The sequence below is a fragment of the Chionomys nivalis genome, chromosome 6, assembly GCF_950005125.1.
Source record: "Chionomys nivalis chromosome 6, mChiNiv1.1, whole genome shotgun sequence".
NCBI classification, from domain to species: Eukaryota; Metazoa; Chordata; class Mammalia; order Rodentia; family Cricetidae; genus Chionomys; species Chionomys nivalis.
The window spans coordinates 13,975,609-14,000,179 of record NC_080091.1 but is presented as its reverse complement, the minus strand read 5'-3'; the positions used below and the strand labels follow the sequence as shown (position 1 = coordinate 14,000,179).

At 47.7% G+C, this 24,571-nt stretch overlaps 1 protein-coding gene across 2 annotated transcripts in view; it reads right to left on the bottom strand.

Annotated features, from left to right (window-relative positions):
- The window catches only part of Eml6 (EMAP like 6), a 272,287-nt gene that overhangs the window by 28,447 nt on the left and 219,269 nt on the right, over positions 1-24,571 (bottom strand). For both annotated transcript variants that reach the window (XM_057771307.1, XM_057771309.1), the window contains exons 23-28: positions 24,418-24,570; positions 23,945-24,076; positions 16,619-16,707; positions 14,952-15,128; positions 10,217-10,418; positions 9,957-10,083 (exon numbers count right to left, since the gene is read on the bottom strand). In XM_057771307.1, the coding sequence (XP_057627290.1) occupies positions 9,957-10,083; positions 10,217-10,418; positions 14,952-15,128; positions 16,619-16,707; positions 23,945-24,076; positions 24,418-24,570 (880 nt within the window). The remainder of the gene's footprint in view (positions 1-9,956; positions 10,084-10,216; positions 10,419-14,951; positions 15,129-16,618; positions 16,708-23,944; positions 24,077-24,417; position 24,571) is intronic.

Genomic DNA, 24,571 nt, shown 5'->3' with positions numbered 1-24,571 from the left:
GTTCACCAGAGATGAGGTCAAACACATGCACAGTGTAGACGGCCTGAGTGCTGCTGGCCATATGACGTCACTGGGCGTGGCAATGCACTGACAGGAGATTTTCTAGTTAGGAAAGAGGAGAGTTAGGTATAAGAAAATACGCAGGGGTGGCCAATGGGCCTGGGGCAGGAGTGTTTGAGCAGAAAAGTAGGCCAGGAGAGGAATGCTAAGATTAGGAGGAGAGAGGGGAGAGGGGAGAAGAGAGAGGGGAGAGGGGGAGAGAGAGGAGAGAGGAGAGAGGAGAGGGGAGATGGAGGAGAGAGAGAGAGTGCACCTAAGCACTGGACATGCATGGAAGGTCAGGTATCTAGGGAAGGGAGTTGGTGGAGCTACACAGGGAGAACGTGGTAGGTGACGATGTCACCATGGCATGGCCGCAGTGCAGTTAGGTGGGTGACCATCAGCCAAACTCCTTAGCCGCAGGTAGATGTCAGGAGCAGAGGCGGGGAGGTGGGCTGGAGCCCGAGAATGGGTCTGTGTAGATGACGGAGTTTGGCACAAACTTGGAAGGCGCGGATGGGACAGAGCAGATCTGCAAGCTGTAAATCCATCCACGGGGCATCATGCCCCCACACTGCTCGGCCCGCTCATGCTGGCAAATATCTCCTCAGCCACCACATTCTGACCACACAGCACAAGAGAAACACTCCCTGATGTCACTCAGTCCCTTCAAATGGAGTCTCTGAGATATTCTGCGAGCACAGAAAGACTCAAACCCAATCCGGTCACAGCTTTGGAAAGCTGCCCCCTTTGAAAGAGGAGTCCTTGCTTTGTTTTAATGCTTTCATTTTCAATCCCAAGAGTAAGTTTCTTTAAAATAAACACACGGGAGGGTTTTCTTAGCACACCAATCATTAAAACCACACACTAGTGCTTTACCTCTGGGTTTTTATGCCTTGTCATTCTGGAAAAGACTGGCTGCTCTATAATGTGTGACAGTTTTAATTTTATAAATTATCAGTTATATATAGAAATTACAGCTTTGCTTCAGGACAATATAAAAAGCCCAGGAGTTTGCAGAAAGAAAACCATTTATGAAAATAGCATTGCATTCACTTAAAAGGCAACTTATTCAGTGTTTTGGTGATAATCTACCTAAACACAGGCCTTGGAGATGACCGATTCTAGCATTTCAGGGCTTAATAGATATTCTAATTTTAGTTTATGCCACCCGCCTTCATAAGAGACAAGAATCTTGCTACATTCTACTTGTTCAGGGTAGTTACAGGGGCAGATTGTTCAGAGGATCTGGGGTGGAGTGAGGAAGGAGAAACTGAGGCCACAGGGAAAGTCTCTGGGAATCAGGGCCTGCTCTGACAGTCACTCTCCCACCAGGAGGGTCGGCTTAGCTCTCCTGTAAGACATAAACAACCACAGGAGTCCACACTAGCAAGCTCTTGAATACTCCCTCTTAGCAGCATGGGATGCTGGATTAAAGGATCCTCCCTCCCAGTGGGGCAAGGCCAGCTCTCCGTGCTCCCTGCTTACTGGACTAGGCCTCAAGTGAGGATTTAGCAGTGTTCAGGGGTCTCATGTGGCCTGTTCTGAAGCACTGGCTTGGAAAGATCGTCAGTTCTTAGCAACAATACAAGCAGTACCAGCTTTGAGAGCAGCCACTGACCACGCAGGACAAAGGGCCTTTGTGAGGCCTGTGGAGCAGGAGGCTGTTCATCCACAGCTGACAGCAGCACCTTGTCCCGCCTCATCCCGCCTTTGGCAAGCTGGAAATTCCCACACAGCTACTGATTAAAAGCAAAGCATTTTTTTTGAAATTGGGGGCAGGTTCTCTCAGGAGATTTTCTTCTCCAAACATAGCATAAAAGGTTAGGGGGGGGAAAAACCCAGAGATTGCCTATATATGGAATTTGTTTCAGCTCGGGGAAATGTGTCTGACTTTCCTATATTTCTGACACTGCCAGCCACGAGCATGTTCTAGCATGTTCTTTGTTTTATCACAAACTGGCTGGCGGGGTATCTTTCTGTGTAAAGCAGGCTGATGGCTGCGGTAGCAAACATGTTTATTTTCAGTTTCCCTTGCCTTTGGGGACATAGATTTTAAACCAAACCAGCATTTCAATTCCTAATACATAGACGATATAGATTTAAAAAAAATCATTTAATCAAGCCATCCCCACAGCCAGTTGGAGCTTCCTCAGATTGCGCATGGGTCACCTATCTCCCACAATGACAAGACAGGTCACGGGAGCTAAAAGAATGAAAGTAAAAATAGTCACTGACAATGAGTGAGTTTGCAGAGGCTTTGGAGGACAAAATCATTCACTTACTCGTTCAAGAAACCTTTGCTTGCTACCTAGTATGTGTAAGGCACTGTACCAGTTATCTACTGTGTGCAAGGTGCTCTGCCAGCTACCTACATGGTGGTTCAATGACCACGAACCTTCAGGAAGCCAAGAGTCCCACAGGAAAGTCTGCATCCGATATAACTTAAAACGTCTCAGTGTTACAGACTAATAATATAAGGAATCACTGGAGCAACCAATTTGAGGCTGAGACAAGAAAACCAGGCTGGAGAGACAGCTCAGCGGTTACTTGTGAGTCCTGCCATTACAGAGTACTCTGGTTTGATTCCCAGCACCTACACACCGCCTGGCAGCTCACACCGCCTGTCACTATAACTCCAGAGGGTCCAGCACCTCTAGTCCCCAAGGGCACCTTCACTCATGTGCCACACTCATACATAGACATGCATGATCCCCTCCACTGCCAAAAATCTAACAAAGTGAATCCCTACAACATTTCTTTATAGTATATATAGTAGACAATTCCTTGAATCGATTTGTTTTTTCCTCAGGCATACTCAAAATTAAAATAAAATGTTACATCATCGCCATGTAACCCTCAGCATTGTGGTGGTTTGAAAGAAAATGGCCCCCTAAAGTAAGTGGCACTATTAGGAGGTGTGGCTTTGTTGGAGTGGGTGTGACCTTGTTGGAGGAAGCGTGTCACTGTGGGGGTGGGCTTTGAGGTCTCCTTTGCTCAAGCTACACTCAGTGTGGTATACAGTTCATTTTCTGTTGCCCGCAGATCAAGATGCAGAACTCCCAGCTCCTTCTCTAGCACCATGTCTGCCTGCACATCACTATGGACCATCAAGACAATAATGAATTAAACCTCTTAAAGCGCAAGCCACCACAGATTTCACTTTATAACAGTTGCCGTGGTCATGGTGTCTCTTCACAGCAATAGAAACCCCAACTACGATAGGCATATGAAAAGGTTTGGGAAATATTAATGCCACAGTGGAATTCTGAGGTTGTTTGCAGGTAGCGCCTGTCAATCAGCAGGTAAAGACCCTGCCATTATAAAAGCTCACAGCCAGGACTGGTGAGATGGCTTCAGGGGTGAAGCTTCTTGCTGCTGAGACCTCTGTCCTCATACTGTGGAAGAAGAGAACCAGCACACGCCCCATGGTGAGCATGCCCACATGCATACAAATGCACACAAACACATAAATAAATGCAAAACTAAGTTTTTGAACTCTAAATCTGCTCTTTGTTTAGGGTTGGTAAAGGGTCTTGGTTTCCTCAGGAATATATACCATAGACTTAAGAATGATTATGGAGCTAAAATATTAATACAAGAGAATACTTACGATTCATTTCTCATAATCCCTGATAAGGTCAGTTCTTGCCCTGCCACTTCAATGTTGTGGAAACCATTTTTGGATGAATGCAAGCAGGGCTTAGAAGAAAGGTACGGTTGTCTGAGGAGGGAACAGAACTAACCTTAGCCCTAGCTGCAGTCTGTTTGAGGCTGCCATGACATTACTCCAGAGAGCGAGCAGGCTCAGCCCGTGAGGAGTTTGGCTCCTAGAGACTTAGGTTGTCTTATATAGACAGTCTCAAGAAGAAATAATTCACTGTGAAACTCAATCCTCAAAAAGTAATGATATGCCCACCTTACCGCCCAGATATGAGCCCCACACAGGCATTCTACCCAGTACGACCTCAATAGGCAAGGCGCGGGGCCATGTAAACATTGTCTGTCCATAGAAGCTGACCCTCTAGCAGCAGAGGCCCTGTCTACCATCTTGTCCACGTCAGCTGTAACACCATGCAGCCAATGAGCAACAGACTTCTGCCTTTTTCTCTCGTGGTAAATTCTCTCACCGCTCACAGGTCACTGGTCCATCACTGCTGCTTGGCTAGAAAGCATTTCCTCCTGTGCAGATGAGACTGATGGAGCATGGTCTGCCTTTGCCATAGAGGGCGGTTTGTGAAGTGACAACTTCTCCTCAGTCCCCGTGAAGCAGAAAGGGAAAGAGGGGTCACTTGGAGAGCATCCCCAAGTCTAGGGGTACCTAAGCCACATGAAAACAGGGTTCTAGATGGAAGCTGTTAGCCCCTCTTGCTGCTGGGAAAGGGTAAGGGAGAAACAGCAGAGTCCAGAGAGGGGCCCCTGTGGGGCGGGAGAGAACAGGACGGCTATTTAGGACCCTGACTTGTCTGTAGGTGCACACCTGGGATGACTGAAAGATGAGACCTGACAGTGGACATCAACTCAGTATGGGGATTGCAAGGGACTGTGCACTACTGTGGGTATTACCCATGATGCACATGGAAAGGGGAGAGAGAGAGAGTTTTCTGGTTCGCAGCGTCCTCCCAAACACCCACTGTCACGGGAACAAAGGGCAGTGCCACTGAGATGCAGCCTAGAGGCAAGGGGCTTCCGCTTCAAGGCACATCTTCATTGCTTTCATTGGTAGCATCGCAGATAAAAAAGGACCTTGAAGAAGGAACCAGTTTTTGTTCTTTATGCTATTGACCTTTGCTCTAACTGGAAAGTTCCTCCTTTTTGTCCTGGCCACTGCTGATCCCCTGGCTGATAGGAACCTGCTTCTTTGAGCCTCCAATGGGGACTGAAGTTCAGTGACTCCAGAAATGCTCCAGGCCTTTGGCACCAGATTGGAAGTGCTGAGGCTCAGCCTCAGAGACTGAGTTACTGCCGGGCTGTCTCTCCAGTGCGAGAGAACGGTTGGTCTACTCTGACTGTACTGTGTAAGCCAAGCCAATAAGTTCTTTCAAAAAAAAATATATATATATATCCATCCATTCTTCCAGTCCTACTCCCTTAGGGGGGCCTGGCTAAGGCAGCTGCTTTATCTGGTGTTTGTCACATCAAGAGAAAAGTAATTAATATAAAAATAGTTGAGAAGTCATTTTTAAATATTTTTAGAAAGGTGGAGATTCTCTCTCTCCCCATACACGCACACCACACACATACACACACACATACACACGTAAAACAGCTGAATATCTAGACCAAATATCTCTGCTCAGAGCCAACGAGACACCTCAGCAGGGAAGCTGTCAACCCGGAAGACCTGAGTTCAGCTTCCAAGACGCACAGGACAGAAGGAAAGAACTGGCTCTTCCAGGCTGTCCTCTGGCCTGCATGGTGGCACAAGTGTGCCCTCCCCTTCCACGCAAATGACTGAACAAATGTAAGGAAACTAAACATGTCTGATACACTAGTGACTAAAATAAGCACCATTATTTTGCAGTTATTCACAATTCATAACTAAAGTACATTAAACCGGTACTAAGACAATGAGACTCAAGAACTAAAACTGCTACATTGCTTATTTTTACTAGGAGAAATGCCCTTTCCTGGCGAAAACAAGGCCAGAGACTCTGGCAGCAACCCAGGAGCTTTCTGAGCAAAGAACTGTGCCTCAGGTCAGGCGCGATTCTGACTTGTGGTCACAGCTCGCACAGCTTTTGGGAAAAGAGCACAAAGCAAGCTGGGGTGAGCTTGTTTTAGTCACCGGTGAAATGGAAATCCCAGGTCCTGTCACTCAAATGACTGCAAACTTCAGTGCTAACTCACAAGGACCTTGAGAACAGTGCAACCTTCCAACACGGGTGCACAGAGAAAACTCCCAACTTAAGTGCGTGAATGAATATCTCAGTGCTCACTGCCATAAAAATAGCCCAGTTTGGTCATGCCATGTCTTCACCTTGAAGGTAGGTTTCTGTCTGGATGCAAGTTCCAAGTGAATACAGATAAAAATCTCTCTTATTACCACTCTTCACACAACAGTCTAGCTTTAGGCAGTTATTATTTTTTAGTGTAAATGGGCATTTTGCCTGCATGTATCTAAGTACACTGCCTGTGTGCCTGGTGCCTGCAGAGGCTTGAAGAGGGCATCAGATCCCTGGGACGAGTTCCGGATGGTTGTAAGCTCTCATGTGGGTGCTGGAAATCAAATCTGGGTCCTCTGCAGGAGCGGCATGTGCCCTTAGTCTCCTCCTTGCAGAAGGTTATTAGGAAATACCTGTGGTAGACAGTAGGCACTAAAAGAAATGGCTGGCTGAGGGGACGGCTCAGGGGTGAAAGGGCTTGCTATGCAAGCACGAGAACCTGAGTTTGAGTCTCCAGAACTCACGTCAAAGCTGTCAATTTTCAGCAAGCAAAAGCAATAAAGGGGAATGTTTTGTGTGCCCCTACCACGCACCTCCAGCCCTTCGTCTCCTGCTAGCCTTATCGACAGCACCCGCAGGTTTGCCCAGCCTGTCAGTGCCTGACTGACCCAGCAGAGCAGACTTTGAGGGGATAAACAACTGGGCAGGTATCGCCCTGCTCCTAGTCATGCACCCCACATGGTTGCTGGACAGTGGCTTCATCCAAGGTGGGGGCTGGCTGAAGGAGGCCAAGTGAAGCCATGTGGGGAGCTGGGGGGCAGAGCTGAAATGTAATTGGCACATTTCACGTGTGTGAGGTGTAGCCCAGTGTTCTCTCAAGAGCAATTATTACTTTTTTCCCTCAATTTTCTCACTTCCCAAAATATTGTAACTGAAGGTCATACGGCTTGTAAAGAAGAAAAAGTCACAATATGTTAGGAGCTGCAGAAGAAGTCCTGATGTAGTCACACAGCTATTTTAAAGTCAAATGTCTGAATCTAACCAGAAACAATCCATGGCTGTCTTCAGAATAAAAAATGATTGACGCAGAGCGCGCAGCTGTCACCAGGCGTTTTTTCCTCAGGGTGACAGCTTGCCGCACTCCTCTGGGGAGGAAGCGGGGAGGGGGCTTGGTTAGCCTCACAGATGCCTGGAGCACGGGTAGGAGACCAAGCGAAGGTCCTTGCATGGAGCAGCCGCTCCAGGCACACACCTCCGCAGTCCTCCTGCTTGTGTGCTCACTCTCACTGGAGTGTCCTGGCCCAGGTATCTCCAGGTACACACCTCCACAGTCCTCCAGCTGTGTGCTCACTCTCACTGGAGTGTCCTGGCCCAGGTATCTCCAGGCACACACCTCTGCAGTCCTCCTGCTTGTCTGCTCACTCTCACTGGAACGTGTCCAGGCCCAGGTATCTCTGGGCATCACCCAGCACGGGAACAAGGAGAGATCAGCAGGGCAAGAAGGAGTCCCAGGGAGGCACTGGCCTGAACACACCCTGGGAGAAGCTTAGTGTCAGGTTCCTGCTGCAGGGGCAGGCAGGGGCACCACCTCATTCTCTGTCTCTTCCCCTATCTTTCCTAGGAGGCCAGTGTTCACCAAGTCGGCTTCCTCTTCCATCTGAAGGCCAAGTTGCGATGCATTTTCCGCATCCTTGCTCCAAGGGCTCAGTCCTAACCCACATTCTATCACTTGCTCTGGTTTCTTCTGCCCAGTACTCCTTTCTTTTGTGCTTTGAACTGCCTAGTCTAATCTCCGAGGTTCAGAGTCCCCTAAAATCACTGACTAGGATGGGAGAGGCGGCTTATTCTTGTCTCAGATATGGATTTCTCTCTCTCCATGCTAACGGGTTGCCCTGGTTAGCGTGGGCATGCTCTGCTCCCAGCATGCCGTGCAGCTGCTATTGTCTCTGTGACTAAAAGCCTTCTACAAACTGGGGCTGTCAAGGCTTTTAAGTTATCAAGGAAATTGCTGTCTATAGAAAAGGCTTGATGCTTTCTCTGAACCCTATACTTACCTTAAAATGGTTTCTTTACTACATGTTTTTCTCACTGCATTCCAGGGTGAATTTTATTTTAAAGTGACAGTTGACAAATGCTTGCTTATAATTCTACATTTATAGTTCTATATTTTTTCTTGTTTTTTAAAAAATAAAGGTTCAAGTCAGTGTGCCCTAACATATAACAATTCTTCAATCTGGAAAAATAAAGAAAATAATGCGTGTTCACATGTTTTAATCTTAAGGTGGAAAACTGTTAACTTCCTCATGCCCATCTCAGCACGGCTTTTTTTTTTTTTTTTTTTGGTTTATCGAGACAGGGTTTCTCTGTAGCTTTGGAGCCTGTCCTGGAACTAGCTCTTGTAGACCAGGCTGGCCTCTAACTCACAGAGATCCTCCTGCCTCTGCCTCCCAAGTGCTGGGATTAAAGGCGTGCGCCACCACCACCCGGCTCAGCACGGCTTTTTATAGGGCTGTGCAGAGAGGTAACAGACAAGGAGTGGTTGTATGACATGTGGGTCACACGTGACCTAATGTGGAGCCAGGGAGTTGGGTTACAAGGCAGTACTTTAGTTCGATGATACACCACCGAGTTTTATAGAAACCAGCTTGAACACCCTTGGAATAATGAGCAAGCCAGTTCCATTCATGATGGGATGTGAAACTGGAAAGGCTGGATACTTTACTATTTGTAAAGAGATTTAACTCGGACCAAACGCCTTTCTCGGGTAGATAAGTTAAGTGGCCAGCCTATTCGTACATTCGTGTGTGTGTGTGTGTGTGTATGTGTGTGTGTGTGTGTGCATGCGTGTGTGTGTGCATGCTCCTTCGTTTAGCTCTTAGAATCCAGTCCTTTTGCAGTATTTTCTCTTTGTGGTTACTTTAAGAAAAAGAAACTATATTTTTTTAAATCATCACAGGAAAATCCATTTTCTAAGCAAAAGAAAACTTCCCTCTGTACTGTACCATGTAATAAGGATTCAATGGGGAGAATTAGCTTAGCATGTCACTTGTAATAAAGACTCAAGGAGAGTTAGGGCTCAGCATCCGTCTCATCAGCTAAGGAGAGTTAGGGCTCAGCATCCGTCTCATCAGCTAACCTGAAGTCTCCCACTGAACTGGAGCTCAGTCCCTAAGAGTAAGTGGGGAACATGTTCATCACGTGGCTTCATGAGGCAGAAGGCGCCATCAAAAGCAAATCCTTGAATCTCAGCATACAGTGTGGTGTCGAGGCACCCCCGGTCATCCGGCCTACCTCAAGGAAAAGGGCTCATGGAGAACTTTCCAGATGTGGGTCAGCCAGGGTCAGACCCCTGAGATTCTCTTCAAATTCTAGTTTTTATTCAATATTTATGCTTCCCAATTAGAAACATAGTCAATTATGTAATTATGAGCTTTGCATTTTTAAATTCTACAATGTTTGGCAAATTCTTCTTGTCGGTACTTAAAAATGCAGATCAGAAAGGCACAACAAGCATTAGAACCCTCTGTCTATGCACGGCATTCACGGGATCTAGAAACACTAGCCCCCTGCACAGAGCTGGCACAGTGAGGGCACAGCAAAAGAAAGTGCATCAAGTGACAGGCTGTCACAGAAAGACCGGACTCCCTTCCGCCAGTCCACCAATGTCCCCCGACCCACTTCAAAAGCCTGCCCTCCCGCCCTGCTGATCAGCAAGCTGGTCTTGTTAGTCATGCACTCCGGAGCCTTTGGGGGCTTTCGTGCTCTCTCCCCGCGAGGGAAGCCCAGCTCAGTCCAGGGTCTTACCTATCCAAGCCATACACCAGAACCAATCTGCACAACTGTGAAGGCCTCTCGGCTTGGGCTGAGGGCACTGGGCAATTTCCTCACCTAAGTCTGTGCATAGCTTAAGAGTCTAGGCAGATAATAAAAGTCTCAGTTTGGCATAAACTCAAGGGCAGAGAACTGTACTCTAGTTTAAATCGGTTTGTTTTCAGGCACAACAAACGCAAACAGACCTTGCAAACACCATACCTTTCTTCCACGGACACCTCCTTTAGCTGCTGGTGTGGTTTGGTGCCTTCCATTTCCCTGATGCTTACGGCGTAGATCTTGGTGGTGTAGTCGATGGCCTTCTCTCTAGCAACATCACTGTCATAGCCTCAAACAGAAAGAGATTGGGGTATGAGCTGGTTTTCAGGCGATTGTGCGGGGGTGGGGGTGGGGGGGTGGAGTTTGGGGGCAGAGAGAAAGCTGCTATCATCATGGAAGGGGTATGGCTGATTGGGGCTCACCTCCATCTTCTTCCGCATCTGTATCTGACTCCTCACTGTCAACCAGCTTGCTCTCTTGGGTCCCTACAAATTCCCTGGTCCAGATCATCAAGGCCGTGTCGGCGCCTCCTACCGTGAGCAACACAGAGTCATTGTGCAGCCACCTCACGTTGGTGACGTGTGCGCTGTGCCCCACATACTTCTTGAATCTTGCATGCTGTCCCTGCAGACACAGCCAGAAGCTGGCAGTTAGTTACCAGTTACCAGCAGCTCTTGATTCCTGTTAGCTAGGACGCAACGGAACTGTTCAAAGCAGCGATTCCGCCAGTATCATGAGAGCGCATGCTCGGTGGGTGCGGCAGGGCTGGCTCCCACAAGATCGCGCTTGGTCCACAATAGGTCTTTAACACGTGTCTTTGAAATGCACTTGGGAAGTAAAGAAATAGTTTGTTTTTGTGCCTTTCTAACATCAAACACATCAGGCCCAGAGGTGTTTAGTGTGAACTCTGACTTACACTCCCAGTGGATCCCCATGGTGGCTTTTACGTCACAACTGGGGCAAGGACAGAAGGAAGCAAGGGACCTCAAGTAATGTCTAAAACAAATGCAGCAGTTTCTCCCATGGACACTGGGGAGGAGAAACCACTCGAAGAACTGTTGTAAAGACAAAGCAAGCTGCTATCCACAGACAAATCTAAATAAATAAAGTCCGGTTTTCCAGTCATTGCTGGAAGCTTTCGGAGCGCAGGGCCCAGGCTGCACCGCTATACTAGCAGGTGTTGAGGCAGGGAGGGGCGGGGTGTGCCTGTGACTGTCCCCAGGGGTGTCCTGCAAAGTGCTGGGAAGCCTGCCTTGGCACCAGGAAGAGCTTCCATTCTGGGCTCATGAGACACGGCCTGGCAGCAAGAGCTCCCGTGGGAGCCACCTAAAGAGGTGCTTTTTTCCATTCTCTCACTGGCTCCCAGGGAATACCTTACACAGTGCGGCAAGCCGCATGAACCCTGGGGCAGGAGCCAGCGACTGGGGGTGTGCCAGAAGAAAAACGATAGCACAGAACTGAGAAGAGACTTCCCAAGGGCTTTGGGCTGGTGCACTGGGACACAGGCGGGTGTGGGGCGGGTGTGGGGTGGGTGTGGGGCTTCAGTCCTGTAGCCTCAGGGTCTGCTGGTCCTTCCCTGCCACCCGGAAGCTACCCAGTCCTTAACAAAGCTCGCAGAGTGGGAAGGCCAGAGAGGCCAACAGGCAGAAGAAGGCATTTCCAAGGTCTCCAGGGTTCTGTGTGCTGAGGTCTAATGCCCCCTACTGGCCTTGGAGGGCACCTGCACTCATGTACACATACACACCCACTCACATACATGTACATATTTTAAAAAACAGTAAAAATAAATCTTTAAAAAAGGAAGGGAAAGCAACTAAAATGAAAAGATCCGAATATCCACTTTTGCAAAGATGGTTTGTGAAGGTGTAAAGGAGAATACGTAGGGGTGTTGGCCAGGTGCAGGACGAGGCCTGGAGGGTGGCCATGTCTAGTAAAAACAGGTGAAATGACCAAGAAGGCAGTTTAAGAATGAAGCTTGCATTTTGGACATTGGGAGTGTTGTGTGATAGGAATAAGAACTCATGCACCGTCTCTCTGAAGCAGGGTTTTATTGTATAGCCCAGGCTGAACTCACACTTAGGATGCTTCCATGGCAGCCTATCAGCTGCTGGGATTACAGACATGGACCACCACGTCTGACTTGGGTGTCTCTTTTTATTTCTTTAGTTTTTTTTTTTTTTGTTTTGTTTTGTTTTTGTTTGTTTGTTTGTTTGTTTTCCAGACAGGGTTTCTCCATGTAGACCTGGCTGTCCTGGAACTAGCTCTTGTACAGCAGGCTGGCCTTGAACTCAGATATCTGCCTGTCTCTGCTTCCAGAGTGCTGGGATTAAAGGCGAGTGCCACCAGGCCTGGCTCTGGTGTCTCTTTTTATAACCCATTAACTCTGTCAGACCAGTGTTCTACGTTCACAAACTCATTCAGCCTTACTTCTGTACAGCTCCTCTCTACACACACACTGACCATGGAGACAGGGAGAACACACACACACACACTGACCGTGGAGTCAGGACACACACACACACACACACACACACACACACACACACACACTGACTGTGGAGTCAGGATACACACACACACACTGACCATGGAGTCAGGACACACACACACACACACACACTGACTGTGGAGTCAGGATACACAAACACTGTCTGTGGAGTCAGGGCTGTGATGTGTTTGCAGGGAGGACACACACACTCACCATGGAGTCAGGGAGGACACACACACTCACTGTGGAGTCAGGACACACACACACACTCACTGTGGAGTCAGGACACACACACACTCACTGTGGAGTCAGGGATGACACACACACACTCACTGTGGAGTCAGGGAGGACACACACACCACTCACTGTGAAGTCAGGGCTGCCATGTTTTGGCAGGGAGGACACACACACTCACCAGGGAGTCAGGACACACACACACACACTGACTGTGGAGTCAGGACACACACACACACTGACTGTGGAGTCAGGGATGACACACACACACTCACCGTGGAGTCAGGACACACACACATACACTGACTGTGGAGTCAGGACACACACACTCACCGTGGAGTCAGGGCTGGGATGTGTTTGTAGGGAGAACACATTCAGTTAACAGTGAATTTGCTCAGACCCAGAGCAACTATGCTTATCAGCGTGCAGCAATTGGGTAAGGGAACTGAGCTAGAAAGACTAGATTAAAAAAAAAAAAAAAGCAGCAGGGCATTTAGATATGGTGTCACAGTCCTGCAATACCAGTATTTGGAAGGGCAGAAGCAGGAGGAACACAGTAAATTCAAGGCCAGCTTGATATATATGGGCGGTGAAGAGAAAGACAGCTGAATAGTTAAGAGGGCCTTCTGCTCTTCCAGTGGACTGGAGTTCGATGCCTAGCACCCATGTTAGACACTGAAACCACATTTACTCCAGTTACAGGGGATCTAAGGCCTCTTTCCGGTCTCTGGGGGCACGTCTACTCACACGCATATACACAATTTTTAAAACTGGAGAGAAAGACAGAGATAGATAGATAGATAGATAGATAGATAGATAGATAGATAGGGTAATAGACTGATAGATAGATTAATAGGACAAAGAACCTGAACAGACATTTCTACAAAAACAAAAAGAAAACAAAAAACCAACATGGAAATGGAAAATGGGGGTATGAAAAGTCACCAAACCTCGCTTACCAGGGGAATGCAAATTGAAACCATAATGAGATATCACCACATATGTTAGGACAACTGGTACCCAAGGAAACAAAAGAACAAGTGTTTGGGAGGGCATGGAGAAAAGGGAACACTGACGGAAATGCTAAGCTACTGTTGGAGAGAATGCAAATTGGCACAGCATTATGGAAAACAGCATGAAGGTGCCTCAAAAATTTATGAACGTAAACCACTGTGTTCTGTTTGCTATTTCTCCATCCCTAGTCCTTTTTTAAGGTTGTGGAGACTGAACACAGTACTTGGGTGAGTCAGGCAAGCACTGTACCATGGATCCAAGACCTTAGACCTGGGTCTGTTGAGCTGCCTGAGCCCACTATGTTTTAATTGCTGGCCTTTTATCAGACACTAAGTATTTTAATAATATCTTGGAGGAAGCTGCAGTACTGGATAGCTAGAGAGTTTTAAATATCTGTTATCAGTTACAGAATTGGAACTAGATGCAGACTGACACGTGGAAGGGACATGGCTGGGGGCACCTGGCACCGGCATTTGACTGATAACCCTTTCCATGATTTAGAAATAAAACTGTAAGATGGAGATGGCATGGCGCTAGAATGGAGTCACAGTCTCGAAGGCATTGAAAGATGTGGTTAGGATAGACATGCTAAGCACGATGAACATTCTCTTGGTATGGATACAAAGTGCCATAATCAGAGTTCAGACACTAGATCCTGCAAGTACAGGGTGGGAACATGAACCCTCCCGAGAACGATAGCTCCATGCATAGTTCAGCTATGATTTTAGCTCACTTGGTGACAGTTTCATTTTATTCAATGGAACTGTAAAATCAAAACCAAGGAGCTAATAGTCTGGCTGTCCTGTGAGCTAGTCAGGGTCGATCTGAAGCAGTGGCTCTCCTCTAGGCAGCTGGAGAAGGGACTGATGTGGGCAGAGAGGGAGAGCAGCTAGAAATCACAGCACACGGGAATGGTGGAAGGGACTGGAGATGCCCAGAGAGGGAGATGAGTTTACAACGTTCCTACATACAAAGGCCTTTAGAGAACTGGAAAGATGTCTCAGTGGTCAAGTGGCAGGGTGCAGGCTACACACAGGGGCTCGGGGCCAAGTGATGTCTGTTAACAACAGAAGCTGCTTCAAGACAATTAATTGTACTGCTTGCAGGGACAGCAGGTTCCTAGTCTCCAGACCTATGATAGAACAGTTGGAACGGCAGAGTGTGAGGTGTCAAGATGACATCGAATTCACAGTTCATATGATGAGGATCTGGGGGAACCTCTATGTCATGAGAATTTCACTTAAGTCGTTTACTTAAAAAACAGGACCAGGGAGGTTCTACACAGCATTACAGAAGTAATAAATACCATTTCTGACTGCCTATGCATTCAAGTAAAAAAAAAAAAATCCACACAGCTGCAATAGGTAGGTTTAGGAAAATTACTGAAACAGATCAAATCTCTGACAAACGTGCACTATTACCTTGACAGGATACGAAAAAAGCTTGACAAAGCCGAAGTCATCCCCAGTGGCCAAAAGGGCGCCATCTTTAGTGAGACTGGCAGCATTGACATCAGTCACATCGCTGTGTGCTGGCCAGATCCCTTCACAGGTGGGTCCCAGGACACAGGTCCATGTGTCCCATTCTATCTTCTCAATCTGCAGGGGGATGAAAGGGCGTGACCATGTTGTAGAGCCTCCTTTCTTCTTGTTTTATTTAAGAGAACCCATTTTTCAAATGAGTCGTTAGCTGGGGATGACAAGCTCTCCAACAGCAGGCATTTGTACTGGGTGCAGGGCTCCAATTCTTAGTGCCATTATTACCGTACTCTTTACGAGACGGTCTCAGTCTGTAGCTCAGCCTGGCCCGGAACTCTCAGCAATCCTGTCCCAGCCTCCCAGGCGCTAACCTTACTGGACACAAGCATTGTATCCAGCCCCTGAGTTGCACATTTAAAGCAGTATTGCTTTTTCTCAATAAGCCAATATGACTGTCAAATATACTCGAATATTTTTCCTAGACCAAAAGCATACTTTGTACTTTTGGAACTCTGACCGCAACAAAGGTTTGTAAGATTTTAACTAAATTTTTAATCACTGTGTCATCCACGAACTAGATCGGTTATTGTCAGCCCCAGCGCTGACACCTTGTGCCAGGTCATTCTTTGCTGTAGGATAGCGGTCTGTGCAGGACGCCATGTTTAACAGCATGCCTGGCCTTCACCCCTTGGATGCCAGTACCGCCCTTCTCCATGGACACCAACAAATGTTCCAGCAGGCAACTGCTTCTGGCAAAGAATCACTGAGCTAGTAGATATTAAAACATTTTTAAAAAGATTTTGGTTGTGTATCTGTACATAAGAGTCGGGGCAGTCATGCTGCAGCGTAGGTGGGGAGTTGGTACTCCCCTTCGCTCTGTGGCTGCTGAGGATTGAATTTAGGTGGCCAGCATCAGCAGCAGGTACCAGAGTCTAAGTTTTTCACAGGCTTGACCTTAATTATCAAAAAACTACATGTGGGGTAAAGGGCATGGGGGAAAAATACTTTGGCACTGGATTGGTTCGACTTCTGTTTCATTATGGATAATATTTTTTATTATTACAAATGAACGCTGAGAGAATATCTAAAAATTTACAATCATAAAAAGCATTGTACAAAATGGCACGATGAGTGGAAAAGGGGACGAGCCATCCGGCTTGTTAGCAGACTCAGGGTCCTCGGGAAACAAAGCTGAGCAGAACGCCATCGACGTCAGGGACACAGTCAGCCCTTGCCCTCGCAAGTCAGAAAAACAGCTTAACGGCTAATATTCAAGAAATTCAAAAGCACAAAGGTAGACGGTGCCCTGTGTTCATAATTAAGATCGACAGGCTTGATTAGAATGTGTAATTTTCAACCAAGGCAAATATCTTTTTTTAAATATATAATTTATTTTCCATTTTCTGTGCATTGGTGTTTTGCCTGCATGTATGTCTGTGCGAGGGGGTCAGAAGCCCTGGAACTGGAACCACAGACAGGTGTGAGCTGCCATGTGGGCTCTGGGAATTAAACCCGAGGCCTCTGGAAGAGCAGCCAGTGCCCTTACAAGACCACTGAGCCACCTCTCCAGCCCCCAAATACCTTTTAAAATCTTTATGTTGGACTGTTACCTCAGACGGTCTTATTATATGTCTTCTGCCTCTTGGAGCTTCGAAGAAAAGTTGTTCTTTGGCACCTGAATTAACTTGCAACAATTTCCCTGTTATGGTAGAAACAAGAGGATGAATTACACTGTGTATTTATTATTTTGTTATAAAATGCTAAGTATAGCGGCCACAATTTTATTCACTTTAATTAGTCTCATAAATTGAGTTACATATATGTTACATTATTCCAAAAGCACATAAGTATCAACACACTGTATGAGATAATGCCCAAAGTTCTAATTCAAAAAAATACGGGCCTCATAAAATTTGACCCCAAGTGTCTGTCTAATAACGTAAGAACTGAGGCGAGTCTCTTGTTCAGCAGCACTGAAAGGAGCTGTAATTTTCCAAGCCCTGACAAAATCACAATTTTCACCCGCTTTCCCCACTGCCATCTGTGTAAATGAGGGAAGGACAACTGTTCTGGCATCGGAAGTGAGGTGCCCCTGAGAACTGCATTTGCTTGGTTTTAATTTCTAAATCTGCCTTTAAAGCTAGGGATGAGAAAGACACACAAAGCAAGCTACAAATCCTGCCCCTCCCAACCTTGTCTTAGTTGAAGACTTCAAAAGCAGACAGAGGCGATCCTCAAATAAAATAGTGAGCACTATATAGCCCATCTCATTCGCTGTGACTGATGTTGGTAAAGACTCAGCTCTCCTCATCCGAGGCAGTAATCCTTCAGGAATGGAAAGTGTCAGGTGTTGGGGGATGCATCTACTATTCGTTTTTGCAATGGTTTAATTACAGAAAATTTCAATCAGGTTTGAATATGACAATACTTTAGAGAACGCCGAGTGTTGGAGAAGGCCCAGCTTCCACAGCTAGGAGCTCACTTGACTCGGGACCCTCTGTTGACTGCCTCAGCCCAGACAGCATGCGTTTGACCTGTAAGCAGTTTACATAGAGTGCTATTTCCCCCTTTCCCCACAAGTGTGCATCTATACGCTGCGGTACGCTCGTAGGAAAAACAATACCGAGAGATTCCTCTGGGCTCTGCATGCTATCTGTAACATTTATTACTTGGTCTGAAATTGAGAGGAGATCTGGGTGTTTCCAAAGGATGAACTAATGAACGAGGCTCTCCAGGCTCTGCCCTGCTAATCTGGTCTAACAGTCTCTAATTTGGTAAGGTATCACATGGCTGGGGGTGGGACTGCCTAGACTCCGAGGACTGAGGGGAGCTGAAGGGGGGGGGGGCTCTGGGTAGACATACTTTGCTATGGCTAAACATACGTGAATGGAAAACAACAAAGAAAGAAACGAGGGGGACTGAGTGATCGCTCACTGCCCAGCAGCAGGAAGTGAACAAATATTACTTTTCTAATGAACTAAATTTACCTGCAGAGAAAATATGTCATTAGGACTTTCAAAAGTGACTGTAAAATATATGGGAAAGAGATTAAAAGTCTCAGGTCAGACATTTTCTGATGCCGCCATTCCTTGATGACTCAGATGATAAGGTACTGGAGAACTCAGGACTGGAAGTCTGACACCATTGGAACAGCTCTCCTGACTAACTACAGCTTTTGTTTTGTTTGTTTTGTTTTTCAAGACAGGGTTTCTCTGTGTAACAATCCTAGCTGTCCTGGAACTAGCTCTTCTAGACCAGGCTGGCCTTGAACTCATAGAGATCCGCCTGCCTCTGCCTCCCCAGTGCTGGGATTAAAGGCGTGCGCCACCACCGCCCGGCCTGACTACACAGTCTTTAAGATCACACTTCACAATTAAACCTCCAAATACTGAACTGTTTAGGTGATAAATGGACTGCAGGGGTGTTAGAGACTCCAGGGAGACAAACACAAGAAGCACCACACAATGCCAGACAGCTGTGGGCACTCACTTGGCCCGCCTTTCCCTTAGAGTCACCTCAACTGAAGGTGAGTTTAACTCTGGTGACAGATGCTGACCCAAGAGCCCAAGATAAACCCACACTGGGCTAGGCAATAAAAAATTGTCTCTCCCAGAAAGTTGGCATGGAGTGGATTTCCAGCTGGGATGAGATGTGGATTTTGGAGCCGAAGAGTTGGGGGCAAATGAAACTGAGAGGGTAGAACTGAGTTAGGGGAGGTTCGTGTGCGGGCTGGGGGCACAGCTACACACAAGACCCAGAGGAGCAGCTGGTGGGAGCAGCTGCCCCAATCAGGGAAAGAGAGAGCAGAGAGCAACTGCTTTGTTCGTTCCTTAGAAGTTCCCAGTTCATTCTTTTTTGTTTTGCTTTGTTTTAGAGATTGGGTTTCTCTGTGTAACAGCCCTGGCTGTCCAGGAACTCACTCTGTAAACCAGGTAGGCCTTGAACTCACAGAGATCCTCCTGCCTCTGCTTCCTGGATGCTGGGATTAAAGGTGTGGTCCACCAGGCCTGGTTTACAGTTCATTCTTAAAGCCAGTTCCTTAGGTATTGCTTCCTGCTCTCGGAGGCTATGAAGCATTCTAAATCATTACTTTGAAATTTCAGCTAGCTTGAGTAGGCTTCTGTTCCTTGAAAGACAGACTATGAATTAAAACCAACTCTTTTCATGTTTAAGCAAGCCATAATCATGGGCATGTGTGTTCTCCCTCCCTTTAATTATTACATGGTAGAAATAGTTAGGTCACCATCCTTTTTCTTCCTCTGCCCACTGTCCATTCTCTTTCTTTGCTTTCTCTTTTTATCCCTGCCTCCAAGCACATGCACACACACACACACACACACACACACACACACACACAGAGAGAGAGAGAGAGAGAGAGAGAGAGAGAGAGAGAAATCTGAGGACAAGGAGCAGAAGCAAAGACAAAAAAGTCTGTATTATCTATATATTCTTGTCCTCAAATAATACAAACTGAATTTTTTCAGTGCCCAGCTTTTTATCACTAGAAAAGTCTGCTCACACAGAAAAACAGGGCAGAAAAAAAAAATAAAACAAACGAAAAAAGAAGAAGCAAAAAACCTGTCCTGACAGCTAAGGAGAAATAGTCAACCACACGCAGTAAAGGCCACATGTGTTAGCCCAGTTGCCACGCATCTCACATGTCAGGGTAATTCCAGAGTAGTACTACATGGATCAAATTTGCCAGGCCATTTGAAGTGAAAATAGAAACCAAGTATCTTGTGAAGTTCCCAACTGTTGATTGACTAAAGACCCTGCTGTTTTCAGAAGTGAACTTTTACCACCTATAATACATCCTGTGTTTTGCCTCTCCCCATGCATTCTTTTCTATTCCATACGTGAGCCCTCCTTTGGGGAACTGATGTTCCTGAAAGAGCAAATGAGCCTGCTGTTGCCATGGCCACGAAGGCTGCTGAGGCTGAGGCTGTGCCTGCGCCTGCACCTACGCCATCCCCACCCCTGCTGAGCCAGCTGGATACAGCAGATGCTTTCACCATTTCTGACAAACAAAACCCTGTATCTAAATTTTGCTCTTTACCCCTTCCATGCTCTCGAGGCCTCTGCTATGGCAAGCTAGGCTGCTCTTGCCGGAGCGTGGCACATTCCCGAGATAACTGGGACCTGGCATATCTGGATGATGGAGAGCTGACAGCTGACAGGACTGTAGATAAACTAGGAAGAGGCGTGGGTGCACCTGCTCCCATTCTCAAGCTGGTCTAGACTTTAAAAGCACAAGTATTCTACTATGCTCTCAAGCCATAGGGACTCTGACCGAAGGCCCTTTTAGAAAGGGCTGTCAGTTGGTTCTTCAAAAACGCTGACTTTTTCTTCGTCTTACTCAGAGTGCCTCCCCAGTCCTAGGTGTTATGGTTTTCTGTCTCTTTAAGAGACAAGCCACACCCACTCCCTCCCCCATCCACTGAGGCAGGCTGATCTTCAGCTTCCGGCCTGAGCTTGCTCTCTTTTCCATCTTCCTCTTGGAGAGGCAGCTCTGCTTCCCCCCTTCTCTGTCTCTTTTTCCTTCTCTCTCCCCCTCTCTCTCTCTTTCTCTGTCCCTTCCCCCTTCCCCCTCCATAACCCCCTGAATAAATATTCAACCTCACTCTGCATGTCATGTCTATCCATGTCTCTGTCTCCTGCCCACCCGCTGTGTGTCTCCCTGCCTGGGACCTGCCACTGCTCGGGGACCAGCAGACATCTCTGGCTGGGATTGGCTGCTCTCAGGGCCTGCTGCCTGCTGCCACATGGCCCACCACCACCACCACCACCACCACCACCACCACCGCTCAGGCCACCGCTCTGGGACTGGCAGCCATTTCTGCCTGGGACTGGCTGCTCCCAGGGCCCGCTGTCTGCTGCCACATGGCCCACCACCACCACCACCACCACCACCACCACCACCACCACCACCACCACCACCACCACCACCATCACCACCGCTCGGGCCACCGCTCTGGGACTGGCAGCCATTTCTGCCTGGGACTGGCTGCTCCCAGGGCCCACTGTCTGCTGCCACATGGCCTGCTACCACCATTTGGGACCTATAGCATTTCTGCTGCCTACTGCCGCTGGGGATCTTGCAGCATTTTTTAAAAAAATATAAAACTAGGGGCTGGCCGGGGTTAGAATAGAGGCCGGGGTTAGAATAGTGGGTGATATCAGCTCCACTTGGAGTTCTTCTACCCAGACTCGGCACTCCCCCACCCCCAGCAACAACCTGGTCATGACCACAAAGATCTTGGCTTTTCCATCCTGGCTTTTTTCTTCTTGAGTCTCCAGCTGTGGTGCAAGGCCTACACACACCTGACAGAAACAAAATGAACCTAACTCTCCAAACGCAAACCCACACCATAGTATGGCACCACCGTGTGTCTGTTAGGACAGTTACCAGCCAGACGGAGAGCAAGCTCAAGTGTTAAGAAGGGTGAGGCTGACTGGGGCCCTTGTGGGCGGCCCCTGGAGAGAGGGCAAAGCCGTGCAGCTTCTGAGTTTCTCAGAAAACCTCGCTAGCAGACCTAACGACCGACACCCTGGGTATACACCCCACACATTGATAACAGAGGCTTGGAAAGACACTTGTGCACCCAGATTCATGGTGGCATTGTTCACAATGGCTAAGGTAGAGACAACCTAGGTGTGTACCAGCAGATAAACACCCAACCAAATGTGGAGCAGACACACAGACAGCAATCAGCTGCCTTAGGAAGGGAATTCTGACGCGGGCCACACATGAGAGATCCCGAGGACACCGTGTGGAGGGAACTGAGCTAGTAACAGAAAGACAGCAGTGTGGGGTTTTACTAAGGCGAGGTGCATAGAGAAGTCCAGTTCAAAAGGCACGGAATGGAAGTGTCTAGGGATTTACAGGAGAGCCAATGTCTGCAGGGTATGGAGTTCTGGTCCTGCGAGATGACGTGAGTTCTCGGGGTGGATAAGGATAATGGCCACACAACAAGGAGAGCATTCGCCATGCTTGAACTGGTACATTTAATACTGGTAGAATATTTATATATTTTCCCTTTAAAATCTCTTTAAAAATCTTCCAAATCAGAATTTCCTAGATCACATTTTCCTGTGGGTCCTTCACTTCTGAAGTAAAACCACTGGTGGGTTTTTATCCCCCTAACAGTGATGGCAGACGGGAGATTTCATGCCTTACGTCCAGGGCCACGACTGTGTGCGTGATGGGCTCTGAAGAGTCATCTAATCCTGCCACACAGGGAAAAGAAGAGGAAGAGGAACGACCATTGCCTTCTTGAGTTTTTAAAATGATAGAACAGAGAATATAACAGAGGTAGGAGTGAGAGGTGGCTGTCCCCACTGACCCCTCAGCCTCACCAACCCAGGTGACACGAGCAGCCCTGCTTCTGCCTGGCTACAAATTCCATCCCACGCCCTTGCCTCTCTGCCTGTCTGGCACAGCCCTGACTGAAAGCTAGGGGGGATTTATCTGATTTCCCTCTGCCCTCACTGGGCCTGGCGTCTCTTACGATAAGTCACATGTCTTTCTCTCCATTTACTGTACAAAAACTGCTGCAGGCCATACAGCTCAAATAAAGTTCAAATGCCAGAGCAAATCCAGACACAGCTAAACAGCTGCCCGGCCTGGACAACGACTACCTCAAAAAAACAAAACAAAACAAAAACAAAAAAACCTTGAAATACAGTATCCCAGAGTCCCTGCAGGAACCTCTTCCTGGCTCAGACCTTTGCCAGCTTCCTCTGACTTTTATTAGTTGCTTTTGGGGATGCCCCACTCAAAATAACCTGGAGCTCTTCAATGCCCCCAGAACCAAATTCTGCTGAGCGAGCTCGACAGAAGGGCTCCGCCTCGGTAGGACTCTCCAGATTCCTTTCCTCCACTGCTCAGTCAAGCACCCCTGACCCTCCCACCTTCTCGGCTCTGCACACCACGTTCCTGTGGCCTGGGACACCCTCCGTGGCTGTCTGGTGATCCATGCCTAGGATTTCCCTCGGAGCTCTCTCCTCAGAACACGCACTGTACTCTTCCCCCACAACAGACTAGGACTTCTTTGTAAATGAGGATCCTGCCCACTCCTAAATGCTTGAGTCTCCAAGATCCAATGGCGAGCCCCTCTGCAGCGCTTACGGTCCACCCCACTGACACGGCCCATCCCGAGCACTTACGGTCCACCCCACTGACACGGCCCATCCCGAGCGCTTACGGTCCACCCCACTGACACGGCCCATCCCGAGCGCTTACGGTCCACCCCACTGACACGGCCCATCCCGAGCGCTTACGGTCCACCCCACTGACACGGCCCATCCTGAGCCCCCTCACTCCTTCCTCCTCTTCTACATCATCACAGTCCAGTTTCCTTCAGAATGATCCCACCTCCCTCCGGAAACTATAACTTTTGCAGAAAATACGAGCCATGCCTCACTTCTAGATCCACATTTTCTGTCTTAAAATTTTGCAGATGCAAGCTGTATTAAACAGACAAGGCTTCATGGCTTGCGGAAGTAACTTGGAGGAGACAAAGAAGGAAGTTAGGAGCTTTGGGGAGCATAGATAAATTCAGGGGAGCCGAGCATAGCTTTCTAGCTTCACTGACAGATGGAAATTGCTTGAGACTTCGGGACCGATCTCCCAGAGACAGTCTTGATCAGGAAGACTGAGTAGAAAGGCAAGGACTGATCATATGTAACCCAAGGCACGAATGGTAACTCAGGGCAGCACATGTTTTCATGATGGCTTCAGTTAAGATCTTCACAGAATAGAAAAATACTCCGAATGGTTACAGCAGCCTCTCCTGGGCTCTCAGGAGAGCCTCATATGCTGCCGTGGGCCTGCCTCTTCCTGTTTCCCCCTAAAGCTCAACCACCATTCTCTCTGGAGATGATGCTCAAACAGACAACGAGTTTAAGTTTTATCTTAAAGCCACATCCCGCTTTACCTCTGGAATCCCAGTCGATGTGTGTGATGTAGCTCGTCGCCCCTTTACAGATGCCGACCCTCTTGCTTGTAAGTACATTGTAAATATCCACGAAGTTATCGTGGGATGCCACCGCAAGGTATTTTCCTGTATCTGTAGAGAAAAGTATACAGTAAACAGCAACACATTTGTTGTAGGGATTCATCTCCAGGAACTTAAGATTTTGAAGTGGGAGAAAAGTCAAAGAAACTTTTAGGACAGTCCATTCTTAAATTTTTTTTTTGTCTCAAGAGTGCAATTTTTTTCAAGTATCTATTACCATATTCACCTTTTGAATTTTTCTTTTTTAAGACAGGGTTTCTCTGTGTGACACCTCTGGCTGTCCTGGAACTCATTCTGTAGACCAGACTTGTCTTGAACTCACAGAGACCCGCCTGCCTCTGCCTCCAGAGTGCTGGAATTAAAGGCGTGTGCGCCACCACCACCCGGCTCACCTTTTGAGAATTTAATGTCGGAGATCATTTCTTTTCTGTGATGGAAGGAGACCATGTCTTCCACAGTGTCAGCATTTACCACCAAGAAACTCCCATCGTTCAAGCCAACTGCCAAGGCTTTCCCATCAGGGGAGAAGGCACAGCATCTTCCTCC